Source organism: Atractosteus spatula, chromosome 13 (genome assembly GCF_055471065.1).
Source record: "Atractosteus spatula isolate fAtrSpa1 chromosome 13, fAtrSpa1.hap1, whole genome shotgun sequence".
Classification (NCBI taxonomy): Eukaryota; Metazoa; Chordata; class Actinopteri; order Semionotiformes; family Lepisosteidae; genus Atractosteus; species Atractosteus spatula.
The window spans coordinates 24,321,833-24,338,676 of NC_142718.1; the positions used below are offsets into that span (position 1 = coordinate 24,321,833).

A 16,844-nucleotide genomic window follows, 5' to 3' on the forward strand; every position below is an offset into this window, starting at 1 on the left:
ATGTCATCTCCTGGTATTAACTTATCAGTGCCTGCTATTTTTTACCTCAGCCACTGTAGAGCTGCCAATAACCTGTCATGGACACATCTGCTATCTGGCACTTCTCTATCTTCCAAAGACAAACAAGCTTTAAGTTGTCTATAAACTATCAGGATGCATGGTTATATCCGTCTGCCTCCCTGTTTACACTAGTGATTATGGCACTGCTATGAGCATGCAGGAAAGCAGGCCTATAGCAACTAGAAGCAGATGGCCTTACTAACACTATCTTTTAGTCCAAATTGCAGATTTTGCCTGGAATTAAAGGACCGTGTACCATAACTTGGTAAAATTTTATGTAGTTACTCTATAAACAATCATGGACACCACTAACTGAAATTAGAGTGAGAACTGAATGAGAATTAAACATACAAAAAACCTACAAATATTAGCTTCGGATATCCAGCTCATTTTTTTTTCTACCAATTCAATGAAAACAAAATTAGCCAAGATTTGTTTTCACTGAAATGCTATTGCCGACATATTTTTGTTCCCTAAATTTTCATCTCTTCTTTCATGTTTGGGTTTTTCTAACAGTGTGTTTTCTCAAAACCCACCTCAACTGTAATTAATCTCGCTGCTATTTAAACTATATTTCCTTTTTCATTATATATTTTAACACACTGTTCTCTTCATCAAAGAAAATGCTACATAAGGTATATTACAGATCTTATCATATTGCATTATTCTTCATTTCAATTTTCCAACAAATTTCAAGAGAAATCCATTTTAGTGTTTGTGAGGGAAACTGATTAACGCCTTTATTCTAAAAACAATAGGTGCCCTGCCTACATAACACACACAGAACACTGTGCATGAAGGTAAGAATTATGTTTTCATTTCTTTACCTCATTTTCTAAACAGAATTAAAGTTCAAGTCTTTAGAGAAGCCCATTCAAAGCTATAGTAGAATTAGACTAAAATACAAAGGATTATTTTAAAAAATATTTGAAAGATTTCATAAAAAATCCTACAGTATATATACATCTCTCTCTAGAATCTATACAAGCACTCATTTAATACTTAGTTGTGACATACTCTGGGTATTTTTAAAATTTTGTTGAGTCGCTGAAATTAAATCCATGCAAATCAATTTCTATATTTCAAATTCAGAGAGAAGAACAAAACAAAAAATCAGAGGGCTTCCTGTTCAAAAAAACAAACTGAATAGAAAACTAAAAAGGCCATATTGTATTCTGTAAGGATTTTCATTATGTCACTGCTTTGGTAAATACATGCAACTTTGCCTATTGTGTTGTTAAAACCATGTCTGTAACACTGGTTATGTTTTGATGACCAATTTGCATTATCTATAACAAATAAAATACTAGGAAAATTTCTTTACAATTATAATCCAGGTGCGAAAAATGGTAAGTGATAAATCTGCATACCTCAATTCCAAGTGAGGAAGTCTTTTCTTCTTAAATTACAAAGAAGGCTTTCCCAGGCTGATGAAAGCACAAACACGTCATGCAGTAACAACTGCACAACAAATGGGATGTTGAAACCATTTCATATTCCTTTCATCAGATTCACAGTGTATGCAAAAAACATCTAGCGTCCAAACCCAGTATTTGATAGTACACAACTTCCACATGGTGATTAATTAGTTATGACTAATTAAAATAAACTCCAAAGTTCTTTTAAACATTGTACAGCTGTATTTTAAATTTACTGAAAGAGTTAGGAATTATATTTTGCTAACACAGACTGTATTATATCAGTGCTTTATTAGTGGGCTCCAAAGATATTAGGATCTATTGTAATTGAAATTCTTATTCACTTAAGATTGTATTTCACAAAAATGTTGCAGCAGCCACAATAAAATGATTCAGAGAACATAGTCTGAAACATTCATGCATCACTCCTTTACCACTTAATTACTAACATTAAACTGCTCTCACTTGAAATGTTTATTATAGCAATTACCATTTGCCATTTTTCACTAGCAGACTTTTTCTAGGTCAAACATTTGCAGATTTCAAACTGCTTCATCAAAACAGTCCAACAAAGCATTTTTGATCAATAAAACGCCTTATTTTATGAAGACCTAATACTTCTGGAGCCTACTTCACATTCAAAAGAAGACAGCTTCCATTAAGGTCATCAACGTTAACAAAAGTCATTACAAAATGTCTACATGAGTTATTGTTCTCTACATTTTATAACTGGGTCTCATATTTAATCAAGAAAACCAATGCAAGAGCAATATCCTGTGTACCGTATTTGCCATGCATCACACAATGCCTTAAAGTGGCAAAATACATTGTTTTACTTACTACTATACCTAAACATAACATGGTATGAAAAAGCTGGAACTCCAGTATTTCCAAATTTGAGCTTTTAATTTTAAAAATGTCATGGTGAAAGTAAAATGGTGCTCCAGTTAACTTCTGTGACCAAACATGGTGACTTATCCACTACCTTTCAACCATACACAAGCACTTGCCATGCCTCAATTTTGGAAATTTTGGATTTCCTATGCAATACTACAATGTTATTACAACATGAAATGAATTTCAGGAAACAATACCCCAAAATATCACAAGAACTCACTAATTAGTATAAAATTACATTAATCATTTCAAGTAATTAATATGTATATTTTCAGTAACTTTAACTGTATCTTGTTTACAAGTACCCTAGACATTCCTCAGCTCTATCTAGTAAATCAATGAGGAATCTAACAGAAAAGGAAAAGCATGCTTTCAATTTGGTTGTTCCAATGTTTGTTCATTTATTTCTACCGACCCAAATCTTAACCAAACACATTTGTGCAAACATGACTGATCATGCCAAACGTATCAAAACTTTAAAAATTGCAGCAGAACATAACAAAACTAAAAAAAATAAAATATTTAACAGCATGCTTCAAGACGCAAGAAGTGCACATTATAAAATCACAATTATGAAAAGGAAGTGAATTCCCATTTAATGTTTTATTCATTGAAACAAAGCTTTTACACTTCTAATTATCAGGCATTAAAGCTTTGTCTCTACATTGTATCTTGATGCACTTGAGTATCACAGCAATCAGAGAACAATTTTAAAAAGCAGGTTTATTTTGCCAAACATCTGCTTAATATACAGTTGATACTTAAAAACAGCAGGTTAGGCAGTTTATGCCAGTATCAAAGGCCTTCAGGATAGGTTGCGTATTGGCACAATAAAAAAGATGCAGCAACAATTTAAGGTATTACAAATTAAGACAAAACTTATAAAATACATTTCTTACTGTCTACAAACAGGAAGTTTGCCTAAGGCCTAAAAGTTCTACAGCACCAGATAATAATGAGGACAGAAGTGGTGCTTGGACATTCTACATTTTTAGTAGCACCTTTCAAAGCTTGAGTCAACTGTTAGCAGCCAACAGATGACAGGCCAGGTAAAGCTTTCAGGGAAGTTCAGTGCAATGTCTGTAGTTTTTTTTTCTTAGAATATAAGTGAAGGAGCCTATTATCTTTAACAGCACACGGTAAGTTAATATGGCTTGGCAAGGTGTATGTTTATGATGAAAGAAGTGCAGTAATGCACACAGAATTCCAGGTTACAGGCACATGGAAGTACAGGTTTTCCCCTGTAGCTAGGGAATACTTTCTAGTGTATTATATGCTGGGACTTATGACCATGAGATGCCATGCTGACTTGCAGATTGAGGCTCCTTATCGGGTGACATAGGAGACACTATTAGCTGTCTTCTGAAGCACTCTCTGGCTGTTCCTCCTGCTGCTGGACCTCCTCCTGCTGTAGCTTTTTCAGTTCAACAAGTTTCATCTTGTCTCTGATGTGTTCTGCAGATGAAGCCATATCACTAGGACTCCCAAAAAACTGCTCACTTCTAAAATGATAACAACAATTGCGTTAGGAAAATGTCTCTGAACACCTTGGCAAGCTCAGTCACAGATTCTTGTCTATTAGCTTTGCAGTTGCTGTTTAATGAAGAGACAACTAACAAAAAAAAATCCAAATTAACAGTGTCACCTATGAAAAGTAATGCATAAGACAAAATGGAGACATGTAGCATTCATTCAGCAAACACATGTAATACAGAATGTCACTTCTTAATTTCCTAATTGAGAAATGAATGGTTTTAGACTCTATCAAGTGCATATTTGCAGTTAAGCAGAAAGTTTAATAAATGTGAGCTAAATAAAAGGCAATAACATGAAAGTATGTCACATTCTTGTAGAACTGACTGCATTTCTTCAGTTGTTCAACCAATATATAATACATATACTGTAACTATACCCAATACAACATACAACAATATACATGACATTCATAATACTAGTTGAATAAGAATTCTACTTGAAACCTTAGCTTCAGAATCCCTATAAACCTTATGTTATTTGGATTCTTGTAAAGAAACTTTTTCAAAATATGTTGCTCTTCATGACATATCATTATCATTGCATGATTATGGTTTGAACTTTCAAGATTTGCTTTGAAGTTAGAATTTAAAAACAACTGCAAACTCTGTAGGTACACTCTATTACATCAGGGGGGCCATAATTACAATCTCCAAATCTGTGAAAAATTACACACATATATAAATTATATATTTATAATAAACATAGGAAAATTGTAATATTTGTTTTTTTGTTCATGTATAGTTCCAAAGCTCAAATTAATATATATAATATATATTATTTATATTACTTATTGGTACTACGTGACTTATTCAGTGTAAAGACCTTAGAGTTTTAGAATTCACTGCTGTAGTTCCTTTGAATATATACATCTTTATACAGCTTCAGATAATTTGACACAGCTCTTACCCATCAGGGAAAATAACGGGCACCGTTAATCTATCCAGAAGAGATTTTCCAACTGCTTCAACTTCTTCATATGTTTCTAAGTCAAAGCCTGCTTCACACTGTTCTGGGCATTCTTTCAGAATCTTTAAGATAAAAGATCAGAACATTACTGGAAACAAAACAACAGAAGAAATGTTAATGCTTGACACTTAACTGTCAAAAAGCAGACTTTTGTGAAGTGCCAGAAACTCCCAGGGATGCTTTTAAGAACAAAACTGGAGTCCAAGAACATGTTATCTTAATAATTTATGTGTTCTTCCATAAGAGAGATGCCAGAGGACCCTGCTTTCATCAGCATTGAGACATAGGTTTTACTTTCTTGTCTTACTGTCACAGTCTGCTTAGAGTGAGTGTGTTTCTTCAGAAGCATCAGACAGAATCAAAGGAGGCACTGTATAAACAAAATAAAAGCCTAAAAAGGTCTTACTTATAGGTTCTAGAGAAGAAAGTCTGGAACTTTGGCAATAGCTAATTCACTAGAAATGTTACTTTTTCAGATTTTCAAAGCTCAGAGTTCTGCAGAACTCTTTTTATTATTTACTTAAAATCAAACTAGCTATATTACTTCAGTGTTTTGGACCTGTTTAAAATTACATGAAAAAACATTCTTTTATGTGTAAAGCACCAAACATTTTCAACACTTTTTTTAGCCATTTGCCAGGCCCTTGTTCAGTACTATAAATATATCAGTCATGTTAAAAAGTTCAAAAATATTATAACAACTTTATTTAAAAATAAAGGCATGTAACCTTTGTCCTGATAATTATAGTGGGGTGCCATTGCTACTAGCTTTATCTTTAGATGATACAATAACAGAATTGATTCTTTTCAATTATTTGTGGGGAAAAAGAAATAAGGAAATATTAATTGCTATTGTACATTACATCAGTCAACTGTTTCCATCAAGGACAACAAATGCCAGTGCTCAAAGGTTGTTGACTCCTTTGGTTTAACTTACTCTAATTTTAATTGCCTATATATTTGGATAAGTTGTCTTAATATAACACTAACTAAAACGTGCCTGCATAACATGCCTCAAGAACTGCAGTTGCCTATCCCTGGTGTGGAAGTATAAATGGATTATTAACACCCAATTATCTAAACCTCACCTTTTCAGCAGCAGCATGAAATGCATTGGCCATCTCTAGTCTTTGGACTCTTTCCTCAGACGTGACAGTGAACTGTTTCCACACTCTGTTTAATCGTGGGAGGGTGTCTCCTGAAGACCTGGTGGTACATCTAAGGGACTGGCACAGGACCACTGTGGCCTGGAGCAGCTGTCTGCCATAATCGTAAGTGCTCTACAATTAAAAGAACACAAACAGTAAATTCATTATTAATTATGTTATTCATGAAATAACACAGCTAAACACAAAAAAGAATGGAAAAAAACCAAATCAAATACAGACAAAATCAAAATTGAAGGGCTCAGAATTCAAGCTTACATACCTGTGCAACGTCGACAAATTTCCTGTGTTTTTCCAGTAAAATTTTTGTTTCCTGCGCATCATCTCCTAGTCTGATATGGGTCTTCAAAAGGGCATCCAGCAGCTCACCTAACCATTCCACTGCCTTCATTATAAAAGAAAAATTATTCAGACATTAAAGATGTGAAAGAGTACAGTTTTACATTAATATATATATATACCTTTACAGTATGTTTACAGCAGGAAAACAAACAAGTCATCTAATGTACAGCACACCACAGGATCCATTTAAATTCTCATGTAACAGGCTCTTGAACAAGTTCCAGACATGCTACTTCCTACTATTCCTACTAGTAGTAGGAATAATCGTAGCAAATAATGTTTAATTTTATTTTACAGGTTTTTCTAAATAAGCATTAACATACAGGAACTACAGAAATTGTTGTGTATATGTTATATTGTGGTTATAGGTCTTGACTACTATGAAAGCCTGGATGAGCTCCTAAGCCCCAAAATGGATCAGGTATATGTTGGAAGTTATCTGTCTGCCTGAAAACAATTTCATTTTCAGATTACCCAAACTAAAATGGAAATCAGCTTAACTAATCAAGCATTACATATACTGCATAATACTGCACACCTGTGAAGCATCTTCTTCACACTTAAAAAGCTGTACCATCTGAAGCATTTTTAATCTCCTTACATCCACCATATCTTCACATCTGTAAAGGCCACAAAAAGAAAGTGCTTTAAGATTTTTGTAATTACTTTCATCAGTTAAATATATATCCAAACAATAAAATCTGACCCAAAACTATCAACAGTTCTTTACCAACTATTTCTAGATAATGCTGAAAAGAATTTCTAAAAACTACACCCCAAACACTGACTTTAGGTAACTGTAAACTTGCTTGTGCAGCCATGTACAGAGCATTATCATTCTCAATCAAGAAATAAACATTCCTCATTCATTTTCACTAGTTCACAGTTCAAAACTAACCTTTGTTTCCGAAGCTGCATATCCTCCATTACACTTTGGATATGTTCAATATTCTCTTTGTTTTCAATAGTGGTATCCTTTCCATATGACCAGGATGTTTGGTTAGAAATTTGTTCTAGAAGAATTTGACCTTTTTCCCTCAGGGCTTGTAGAGTACCATCTAAATGAATAAAATGGCAATAAAACTGAGCAAGCAGAAAACACTTTCCTTATCAATTAGCATGTACAATTTGAATTGCTATCCTGTAAATTGTAAGCATCAGAATAAACATTTTAAATCTATATAATTACTCCTTTTCCATATGTACCCAGTTTGGAATTGGCAATTGCTTTACAGCTCACCTCACAGCATCAACAGTACCGCACAGGGATAATGACGAAAGCAGTTATGCTCTTCCAAATTGCCCATTCAATGAGCTATTTGTTTTTTGACACACTGCAAGCTCTACACTATCAGGAAACCTGGAGCATTATTGGTGATGGAGAAGCAAAGTGTCTCTCGCCAATGTCACTTCAAGTATGCAATTACCTGGGAAGTTGCAGTAGTTGTTGTTACACAGAAAATAAACAATCCCAACCCCACCACCAGTGCTGTGCTATTGTATGCTGTTGCGTGGGTGTTCCCAGCAATACTGAGCTACCTGGGCAATGTCTGGACAATGTGGATTCAGAGCAATTGCTTTTGTTACCTGAGCCACTCAGCAGTCACACATATGTTTTTATAGTGTATGAATTTAGAAAATTAGAAAAGTTCTAATCAAAATTACTTTTAGTATAGTAAACAATTGGGAAAAAAAACTAATTTTCCTTACCAACACTCTTCAGTTTCTCCTCTAGCAATTTTAATGTTTGTTGAATTGCTGCTCCATCAGCTGGGGCAACATCTGCACAAAGCATACCAAGTAAACCGTCTAACTGCTGTGACAACTAAAAAAAGAATAGTTGAAAACATATCCAGTGTTATGAATTCATAAAAAATAGTCATTTCTTTTGTTAAATTAGAATACAACACAAAAACCTACATCTTGAGCAATTCCATGAAACTCATGGGCTGACTGCAGGACATTCTGCCTGAACTCCAACTGGCTCGCCTGACGGTAACACACGTCACTCAGCTGTTGCTGGAGGGCTTTCAGTTCCACCAGGTCTTCTTCATCTCCCGCATTGAGCAGGGCACCAATCTGCTGGTTCAACTCCACATACACAGCAAACCATTCCTGAAAAGAGGCATAATGCATTCGTAGTGTTTAACAGCAGGGAAAATCAAACCTAAATGTCTCAAAACAAATAGTATTAAATGATTACAAAACTGTTAGTATGACCTTTGTTATGACCTATTGTGCTATCAAGATATTCAGTACAGGCAGAATGACAGTTCTGTTCATCCAAAGCTATTCAGAATATACAGTATTACTGCCACCTGTTGGTTTTACCACAATATAGCACGTCATGTTTGTATTTGAAGCAGAATATAATCCAGAATTTTCCTTACAGGATACGTCTTTGCAATGCATTTAGAATTGAAATAATAAATCTTTCATTTCTAAATATATATGGTAATGAAACTTTGTAAAAATATGTTCTATTTGAGATTATGATACAATTTTCATGAAAATTAAATACTGAACGATAATTTCAGAAACAGAGAAAAAAATTAAATATACTGTTTTCAAGAAATAGTAACTAGAAGAAACAAAAATGCTCACAGGCTTAAAAAAAGTGTGTAAAAGTATATAAATTATTTAAATTAAATTCTTAATCTTAATAATACAATTACTACTAGATTACTTAAATTCTGAAAATATACAGATTCAAAACAAATGCTTATTATCTGAATAGAGACACAATCCCCCAGCGATGAGCTGATTGAAAATAAAACAAGCAACTGCAACAACGCAATACAAATGTTATATTCGTAGTGCAAATATAAAGATTTCAGTGTCTCATTCATGCTGTCATAATTTTATGAAAACAAGACATTCTTTTTCCTATTTGTATTTTCCTCACTTTTGTAGAGGTTGTGAATCCCCTTTTTCCAAATGACCAACCATCCCATAACATAACACAGAGTATCTGAAATGGATTTCCAGCGAGAATTTAACAGCAATGGTCAGGATAAAGCCTATTTTCCATCTAACATTTACTTGTCATGTTAAAGTCGCACTGACAACAAGCACTCAAAGAGTGGAGCTCAAACTTTAAAGGTTATATATGTATAACACACCTTGGCTCTTAAAACACAGTGTCCTGTATTCATATATTATAAAAAGCATTTGTTTTACTCTCTGACTAACTCAAAGTTCTAAACTACATTCAGTAAAATGTGGACTGACTTCACATTCAAAAAGATCATTTAAAATGTTCTCCAAACAGGGTAAAGTCATTTCGCTGTTCATTTCATTAACATTACATATTAATTTATTCCATAAACATTATTAGTGCATGAGGAGCATTAAAATTATAAAATTATTTTAAATGAAATAAATGGGGAAAAACACATGCTTTAATCTGCTTTACTGTAGCTTGGTGCTTTTAAGAACTTCATAATTTAATTTAATTTTATAATATAATTTCATAATTCAGCTTTATTTCTTTTTAAGGTAGGAAACAGTGACAAAGAGGGAATAAACTTACACTGTGCTGACTCTCAATTTCCTCATGTTTCTGCTGTAGAGCCTGGGAAGCTCTAATGGAATCTCCAATTCCCCACTGAGTTCTAAGTTGCTCTGTACCAGGGCCCTCAAGCCAATTTACAACCTGTATGGACGTGAAATTGAATAAACCCTTAATTACACTCCATTAGCACCCTGAAACGCACAACTTATAGTACAACACAAGTAGCAAAGGTCCCTCAACTTATACTGAGGCACAAAAAAACCCTGAAAAATAAAGTTGACTCTGTACCATTCTGTCTCAAAACAAAGGAATCTGAAGTGTTTTGAAATAAAGATGTAACCTATTCAATGCATTCCAAGAATAGCAAATTTCATTAACCTCAGGTCATGTCATTCGGGAAGCTGACAGTTTACAAATGATCCAGCGCATTCGTGTTTGTCATTCTACATTTATGTCAATAAGTGAATTAATGAAAGTGCAATTCTCGCGAGATTGGAAAATTGAGTTACCCACTGGTACAAATAAAATTATTCCAAAACGCAAAATTACAAACAAAAAGCACTATTAGATTGTTTAAATCGCATGCTTTCCTTCAAATCTAATTGGGTAATGAAATATAAATATTTTCTCTTGTACTATCTCTTTCCTATAAAGGCAATTTTCAATTTCTCGCAATTTCTGCTTATAAAACAAGCTTGGGGCTATTGAATCAATGCAGAGTACATACCCACTCAATCATTTTTATGAAAGTTGATGAGTGGACCCAGTTTATTCAGGATAAAATATTCAACTTTGTGGTACTTAGAACAAAAATAAAATGGGCATGCAGCATGCGGACATCTTTATTATTCTTTTATAAAGGAAAAATTATTTTTTTCTTAAAAGGGATTAAAAGTCCATAAAGCATGAGCTGTTAAACTGAGAATGAGATATAGATGACATTTTAACCATTTGTAACAATCGGATTAGATGTTTTAATATTACACCAACAATAGTATAGCAAGTTGCCACATCAGCCACCCTAGACAATGAAAAAAACTTCACTACTGTAAACTACATCAATCCCAGACCAACTCTTGACTACAGCAGCAAAAAGCATCAGCATCATACAAAAAAGCAGAATGATAATGGCAATTTATTTGAGCCCTTCATGCAAATGATCTGTCTTACTAACAGGTCTCACTTTATAACAAAATATAACTTGCAGGCAGAGGTAGAAACATTTATTACCTTTTAGTAGCTTTAGAAATTAGCTAAAGTATTTAAGCTAGGAAAATGTACTGCCATAAAAACATATACTATAGTATTTCTATAATATCCTATTCTTGGCTGCAGTGATATCATGTGATCTCCACAGAAATTAAGTAATGGTGCCTGCACTTAAATCACTATCTCTCACATTCTAGGGCAAATGTGAAATATGACTGAATATTAATTATGCCACATTCTATCCAATAGCTTGTGCATAAAAGTATTTTTTAAATCATTATGTGGATATAATAAAGATATTTGTTAAATAACTGATGTCAAGAAATTATTATATTCCATTTTCTCAGTATATTTTTAAAATAATTCTTAATTCTTAAATTCTAGGTTCCAGGAACAAATTTTCTGTATTTGGCAAAGTTTTTTTAACTATACTCATGAGCTAAATGATTCAGTCTGAAGATGTATCCTAATATCTCAGCCATGAGCAGTCTTCATGAGTGTCTTGATGTTGCCTCTGTTTCTTATTTTTTAATATACTAATCCTTATTTTTTTTTCAGTTACTGCTTTATCTATTTATGTTTTTTTTAAGTTGATATATTTCTATGGTTAAGGGTGTAGAGAGGAGGGTCAGCAATTTAAGGGATTTATAAAAGACAATCTAACATGGCCTCACTATTTTATTTACTGACAGTATGGAAACAGTTAACATTTGGATTTCATTTTATGATTCACTGATTAATTCCCAGTACTGCCGTTTTGTTCTTAGTTTTTCTAGTTTAGTTCTAGTTCCTATTCAGTACTGTTTATACATACTGCATCAAAATATATTTTCCAGACTATGAAAGTATATTTTATCTCTATGACTAAAAAATATCAAAATATAAAATGCCATTATATTCTTATAAAAGCAGCATTAACACATTGTATTCAGTAACTCCACCAAGAGGGAATTTGCAGTTTAATTCACTCCTTAACCTCTATGAGGGGGTCACAAAGCAGCAGTGAAATTCAGTCCACTGAGTGACAGGGCTGTGTCAGGTGAGACTGATAAATCAAACCTTGCAGTATTCTTGATGACAGCCTGCCAAAAAATGACAAGGCATCATTTAAACCAAATGAATATAAAAACAGCAAAATATATGGCACACACATAGTACAAACAAGTAAAGTAATGACAATAAAAAATGTAAGAAAATCCCGGAGCACATCAATGTTAAATAAAATCACTCAAAATACTAATAATCCAAATAATAAAAGAGGTGATGCTGAAGCCCAAACTAACACATGTTGTTTTTGGGTTTATACCAACCACACATCAAACATATGTGTGGTAACAGTTTTTAAAAAATCCCAAATGGCATTTGTCGGCTACAATCAGACTTGGTCTTTACCTGCATTACTTTTTGCTGAATCTCTTCAAGCTGGGTGCGTTTACTCCTCTGTCTGCAAACCTCCTGGTATTTAGTATACTGCTCTCTCAAGGAGTCCAGCAGCTTCATCACTTGTGGCTGAGCCAGTAGCTCATCATCCATGGGAGACCAGGATACACCACTTTCTGATCCATTGAATCGCCGCTGCTGCAGTTCTGAGAGCAGCTCATGGCCTTTCAAAGCACATTACAGGGGAAACTTTTGTGAACAAAATATGAGCTAAAGATAGATTCACAGAACACTACATTTTTGGGAGCAAAAGTCACATGCTAAAAAGTAACACAGATGGGAAATGGCTGAGTATCTTGTTGCAAACTCCTGAAAACCTACCGTGTATATCAAATGTCTACACACCCTTATTGAAATTTCAGCTTTTGTTGATATAAAGGTTAAAATCAAGACAAATCATGTCATAACCAACCACATTTAAGTGAAAAATAAATGGATAATTTTTAGGAAATTAATTTAAAAAAAACTTTCAATGCCTTAGTATGCACACCCTTTATAAATGGGGTTGTAACTGTGTTCAGATTTAACCAATCACAATCCAAATCATGTACAAAGGTAATTTGCCTTCACCTTATATCAGCTGAAGTGATTCTGATTAGCCCTAAATAAAATCAGCTGTTCCTATAGGATTTCCCTGAAGGTTTCTTGGTTGCATAGTGCAGAGATAACCATGGTTCACAAGGATCTAACAGAAGATCTACGGGGCCTTATTGTTGAAAGGTTCAGTTCTGGAGAGAGATGTAAAGGAATTTCAAAGGCATTACATGTATCATGGAACACTGTAAAGACCATAATTAAGAAGTGGAGGAAATATGGCACCACCAGGATATTACAAAGATCACGACGTCCCTCCAAAATTGATGACCGGACAAGGAGAAAGATCATCAGGGAGGCTACCAAGAGACCAACGGCAACTATAAAGGAGCTTCAGGAATCTATGGCAGTAACTGACCACTCCCTGCATATTATAATAATAATAATAAAAAACTTTATTTTATATAGCGCCTTTAAAGGTGGCTTCTCAAAGCGCTTATTACAACCATTAAGCATATTCTCCACAAGTCTGAGCTGTGGGGTAGGGTGGCAAGATGGAAGCCATTTCTCACAAATGAGAACATCCAAGCCTGTAAACATTTTGCAAGATGACACTTTCAATCTCTCAAAACCATCAGGGGAAACTGTCTTAGGGTCTGATGAGACCATGGTGGTGGTGGCATCATGATATGGGGCTGCTTCTCTTCAGCAGGGACAGGGGCTCTGGTCAGGATAGAGCGGAAAATTAATAGCTGCAAATATCAAGATATTTTGGCACAAAATCTGCTGTCTTCGGCCAGAAAGCTGAAGTTAAAGAAGAACTTCACCTTTCAACATGACAATGAACCGAAGCACACAGCCAACTCAACCAAGGAATGGCTAAAAAAAAGGAAGATCAATGTCCTTGAATGGCCCATTGAGAGCCCACACCTCAATCTGACCTAAAAAGGGCTGTGACTGTGTTTCTGACATAAATATTGTTGTTTACAAGATCTTATTAAAGGAGAAAAAGGTCGACATGATTTGTCTCGATTTCAGCCTTTACATCAACAAAAGCAGAAATTGCAATAAGGGTGTGTAGACTTTTGATATCTAGTGTATATGTAAAGAAGTTCCTCCTGTTCACCATTTTAGTTTCATTGCATCCGTTCTGGTTTGTGATTCATTCCATTGGGGTAACTTTGTCAGTGCCTCTGTGGATTCAGATCAGTTAGGCTGTAACAAGCTCAATCCTTTAAACCAAGGAACATATCTGTTTGTCTTCTTAAGACGACAAAGAGCTGCATATTTTTGTAGCTTGGCGAAAAAACACAGTGTACAATACTCTGAATGAGGTCTTATTAGTGCACTTTATACACGACATCCCTCGATTAAAATTATACACTTTAACTGTATAGCCTGATATTGTTTGCCTTTTCTATTGCTTTCCTAGACTGGAAAAAGTCATAAATGTATTGATATAAAAGCCTTATACTTCTTTATAAGTTTTTTTTCTAGAAGTCAGTGCTTATATATGAAGGTCTTTTTTTTACCACCTATGTTTAACGTTCTGCATTTCTCTACATTAAATACCATCTGCCAGATGTTTATCCAGTCTTAAATCTTAATCTTTTTTAATTTCTTTTGCAGGTTTCAAAATGCTAATACTGCTAATATTTCACGATCTAAAAAGAACTAATCACATACACCAGAATCTACATCAGTGATATTAATCAGAACAAGCAGTGGTCCTAAAGTGATCTTTGAAAAGTTACCTTCACTAATTACATCAATCCAATTGGAGCCTTCACTCTGTTTTCTATTTATGAAAGAGTAGTCAATTCAAACACCTGCATTACATTGTCTTGCAGTTTTAAAAAGTAAGCATTTATTTTGAATTATTATCAATTATTGTATATAATATTCAGTTTGTGTCCAATATTGCTGTTGCTTTTCAAAACTCTAATCATTTAAACTAAACTTACTTATTTCGAAATCCACGCTGATTATCTCCTAGAATCCTACTGCTATATTAACGAGCCACTAGTTTAGTTGTACTTATTGTTCCTAAAATGTTACAATTGAAATAAGACATATTGGTCTACAATTACTATGTTCAGGTTTGACATCATTTATGGATGGTTGATAAATTAGCTATTTTCCGGTCGACTGGTACCGAAATTGAAGCAGGACGTTTTGACTGAGCCTTGTTGTGCGGAGACAGGCATTACTGTCAATGATGAAAAATTACTTTGACACTGGTGTTGATCTAATGTTTGGCAGAGTGCACATTTCTAGATGTTGTCAACATAACATGCAGGAAGATTAGAAATGTCTTGCATGTAGACATTTCATATCATCCACAATGGAAAACATTGTCTTCTGGCATGACAACTTGTCATCATATCATAAGTTTAAAAGGTTAATTAGACAGTATTAGATAAGTAGTGAATAAATAGTTGCACTTCTTTATCTTTAAATAACATATACATAGTATATAATAATATAATATACAGTTTCTAAATGGTTAAATGGATTATCCATCTTCTCATAAATACAGGAACATTCATAAAGAAAATGCAGTAGAAGTTTGTCTTTTGTTGAACTTAGTGACTTAATGATTTGTTTCCAAAATCATCCTTTTAAATATTTTTAAATATCTGAATTTAATCAGAACATCAAACACTAAGCATTTTCACCTGTCTGGACCAATGAACTGAAGTTATTCTAATTCATTCAAAATATAATGCTTCCTGCTTGTTCTGACAAGCTCTAAATCTTTTCAGCACAATAAAAAACTCTCAGGGTACATCAGTAATGTAAAATTGCAATAAGCATACAAAAGATTTGTATGGTTAGAGAATACTATAATACCAGATCTAACAACATAATAGTTTAAAGCTGATGTTCTGGTATCACAACAAGTTATAAACTTTGCTGTATTATGTAATTTTATAACTTCCCTTTCTACTGTATCTGTATTTTTGATAAAAATAACCATTAGAAGTAAATTCTAAGCTGCTGTCTTTCGATACTACACCAACATATATAACTGACCATGTATAATGATATCCCTTTCTTTAATAAAAAATAGATATTTTTACAATGTTCATATGCTTTTTAAAAAAATGCATTATATACGAGTTAGCAAAAACTATTTCTGTCAAACTCCACAAAACAAAAGTCTAAGTTCTTTATCAAAATCCATCACCTAAACACCAGTTATAATACAAAATTCAATCACTGCATATTAAAAAGGTCAATAAAGGCAGAACACATATATGTGGCTACATATATGCAAATGATAAACTTACCTGTCTGTAGAACAGTTTCTGGGTCAAATGAGGGTAGAAAGTTATAATCTGCTGGTCTAAAACACAAGGGGAACAGTTATAAATTCACTGTCACTATTTCATCATGAATAATAGACAGCTAAAGTTAAATCTGAAAAGCAAGAATGCACACAGTACAGCTGGTGGGGTGGGATTATAGACAGCTTGCCAATAGCTTCCAGAACGTGAACCTTTACTTACATATGTCATTAAATGTAGAGATCAGTTTCATTTTTTATACTAATCCCCATACTGAGCTTTCATATTGCAGCATCAGTCAAATCTGTTTTCTCTAAATCTACCCCAAAGACAGCAGTATAATACAACATTATTATACAAGTTATAAAACAATATTAAATAGTTCCGCATATCATATGCATGAACTACGTATTCTTATATTATTACACATTTGTTTACACTTCTACTTTGCTGGAGTACATACTGGGCCCTG

General features: G+C 33.8%; 1 protein-coding gene and 1 long non-coding RNA gene across 2 annotated transcripts in view; one reads left to right on the forward strand and one right to left on the reverse strand.

Annotated features, from left to right (window-relative positions):
- LOC148821924 (uncharacterized) overlaps positions 1 to 16,844 on the forward strand; it is a 46,783-nt gene that overhangs the window by 29,155 nt on the left and 784 nt on the right. Inside the window, exon 5 of the long non-coding RNA XR_016093934.1 lies at positions 6,025 to 6,148. This is a non-coding gene — a long non-coding RNA (uncharacterized LOC148821924). The remainder of the gene's footprint in view (positions 1 to 6,024; positions 6,149 to 16,844) is intronic.
- sestd1 (SEC14 and spectrin domains 1) overlaps positions 1,231 to 16,844 on the reverse strand; it is a 36,996-nt gene continuing 21,382 nt past the window's right edge. Inside the window, exons 9-19 of the mRNA XM_088931078.1 lie at positions 16,376 to 16,431; positions 12,501 to 12,712; positions 9,918 to 10,040; positions 8,306 to 8,500; positions 8,096 to 8,210; positions 7,284 to 7,443; positions 6,924 to 7,005; positions 6,306 to 6,428; positions 5,966 to 6,157; positions 4,818 to 4,939; positions 1,231 to 3,877 (exon numbers count right to left, since the gene is read on the reverse strand). Coding sequence (XP_088787204.1) covers positions 3,727 to 3,877; positions 4,818 to 4,939; positions 5,966 to 6,157; positions 6,306 to 6,428; positions 6,924 to 7,005; positions 7,284 to 7,443; positions 8,096 to 8,210; positions 8,306 to 8,500; positions 9,918 to 10,040; positions 12,501 to 12,712; positions 16,376 to 16,431 — 1,531 coding nt within the window. The 3' untranslated portion in view covers positions 1,231 to 3,726. The remainder of the gene's footprint in view (positions 3,878 to 4,817; positions 4,940 to 5,965; positions 6,158 to 6,305; positions 6,429 to 6,923; positions 7,006 to 7,283; positions 7,444 to 8,095; positions 8,211 to 8,305; positions 8,501 to 9,917; positions 10,041 to 12,500; positions 12,713 to 16,375; positions 16,432 to 16,844) is intronic.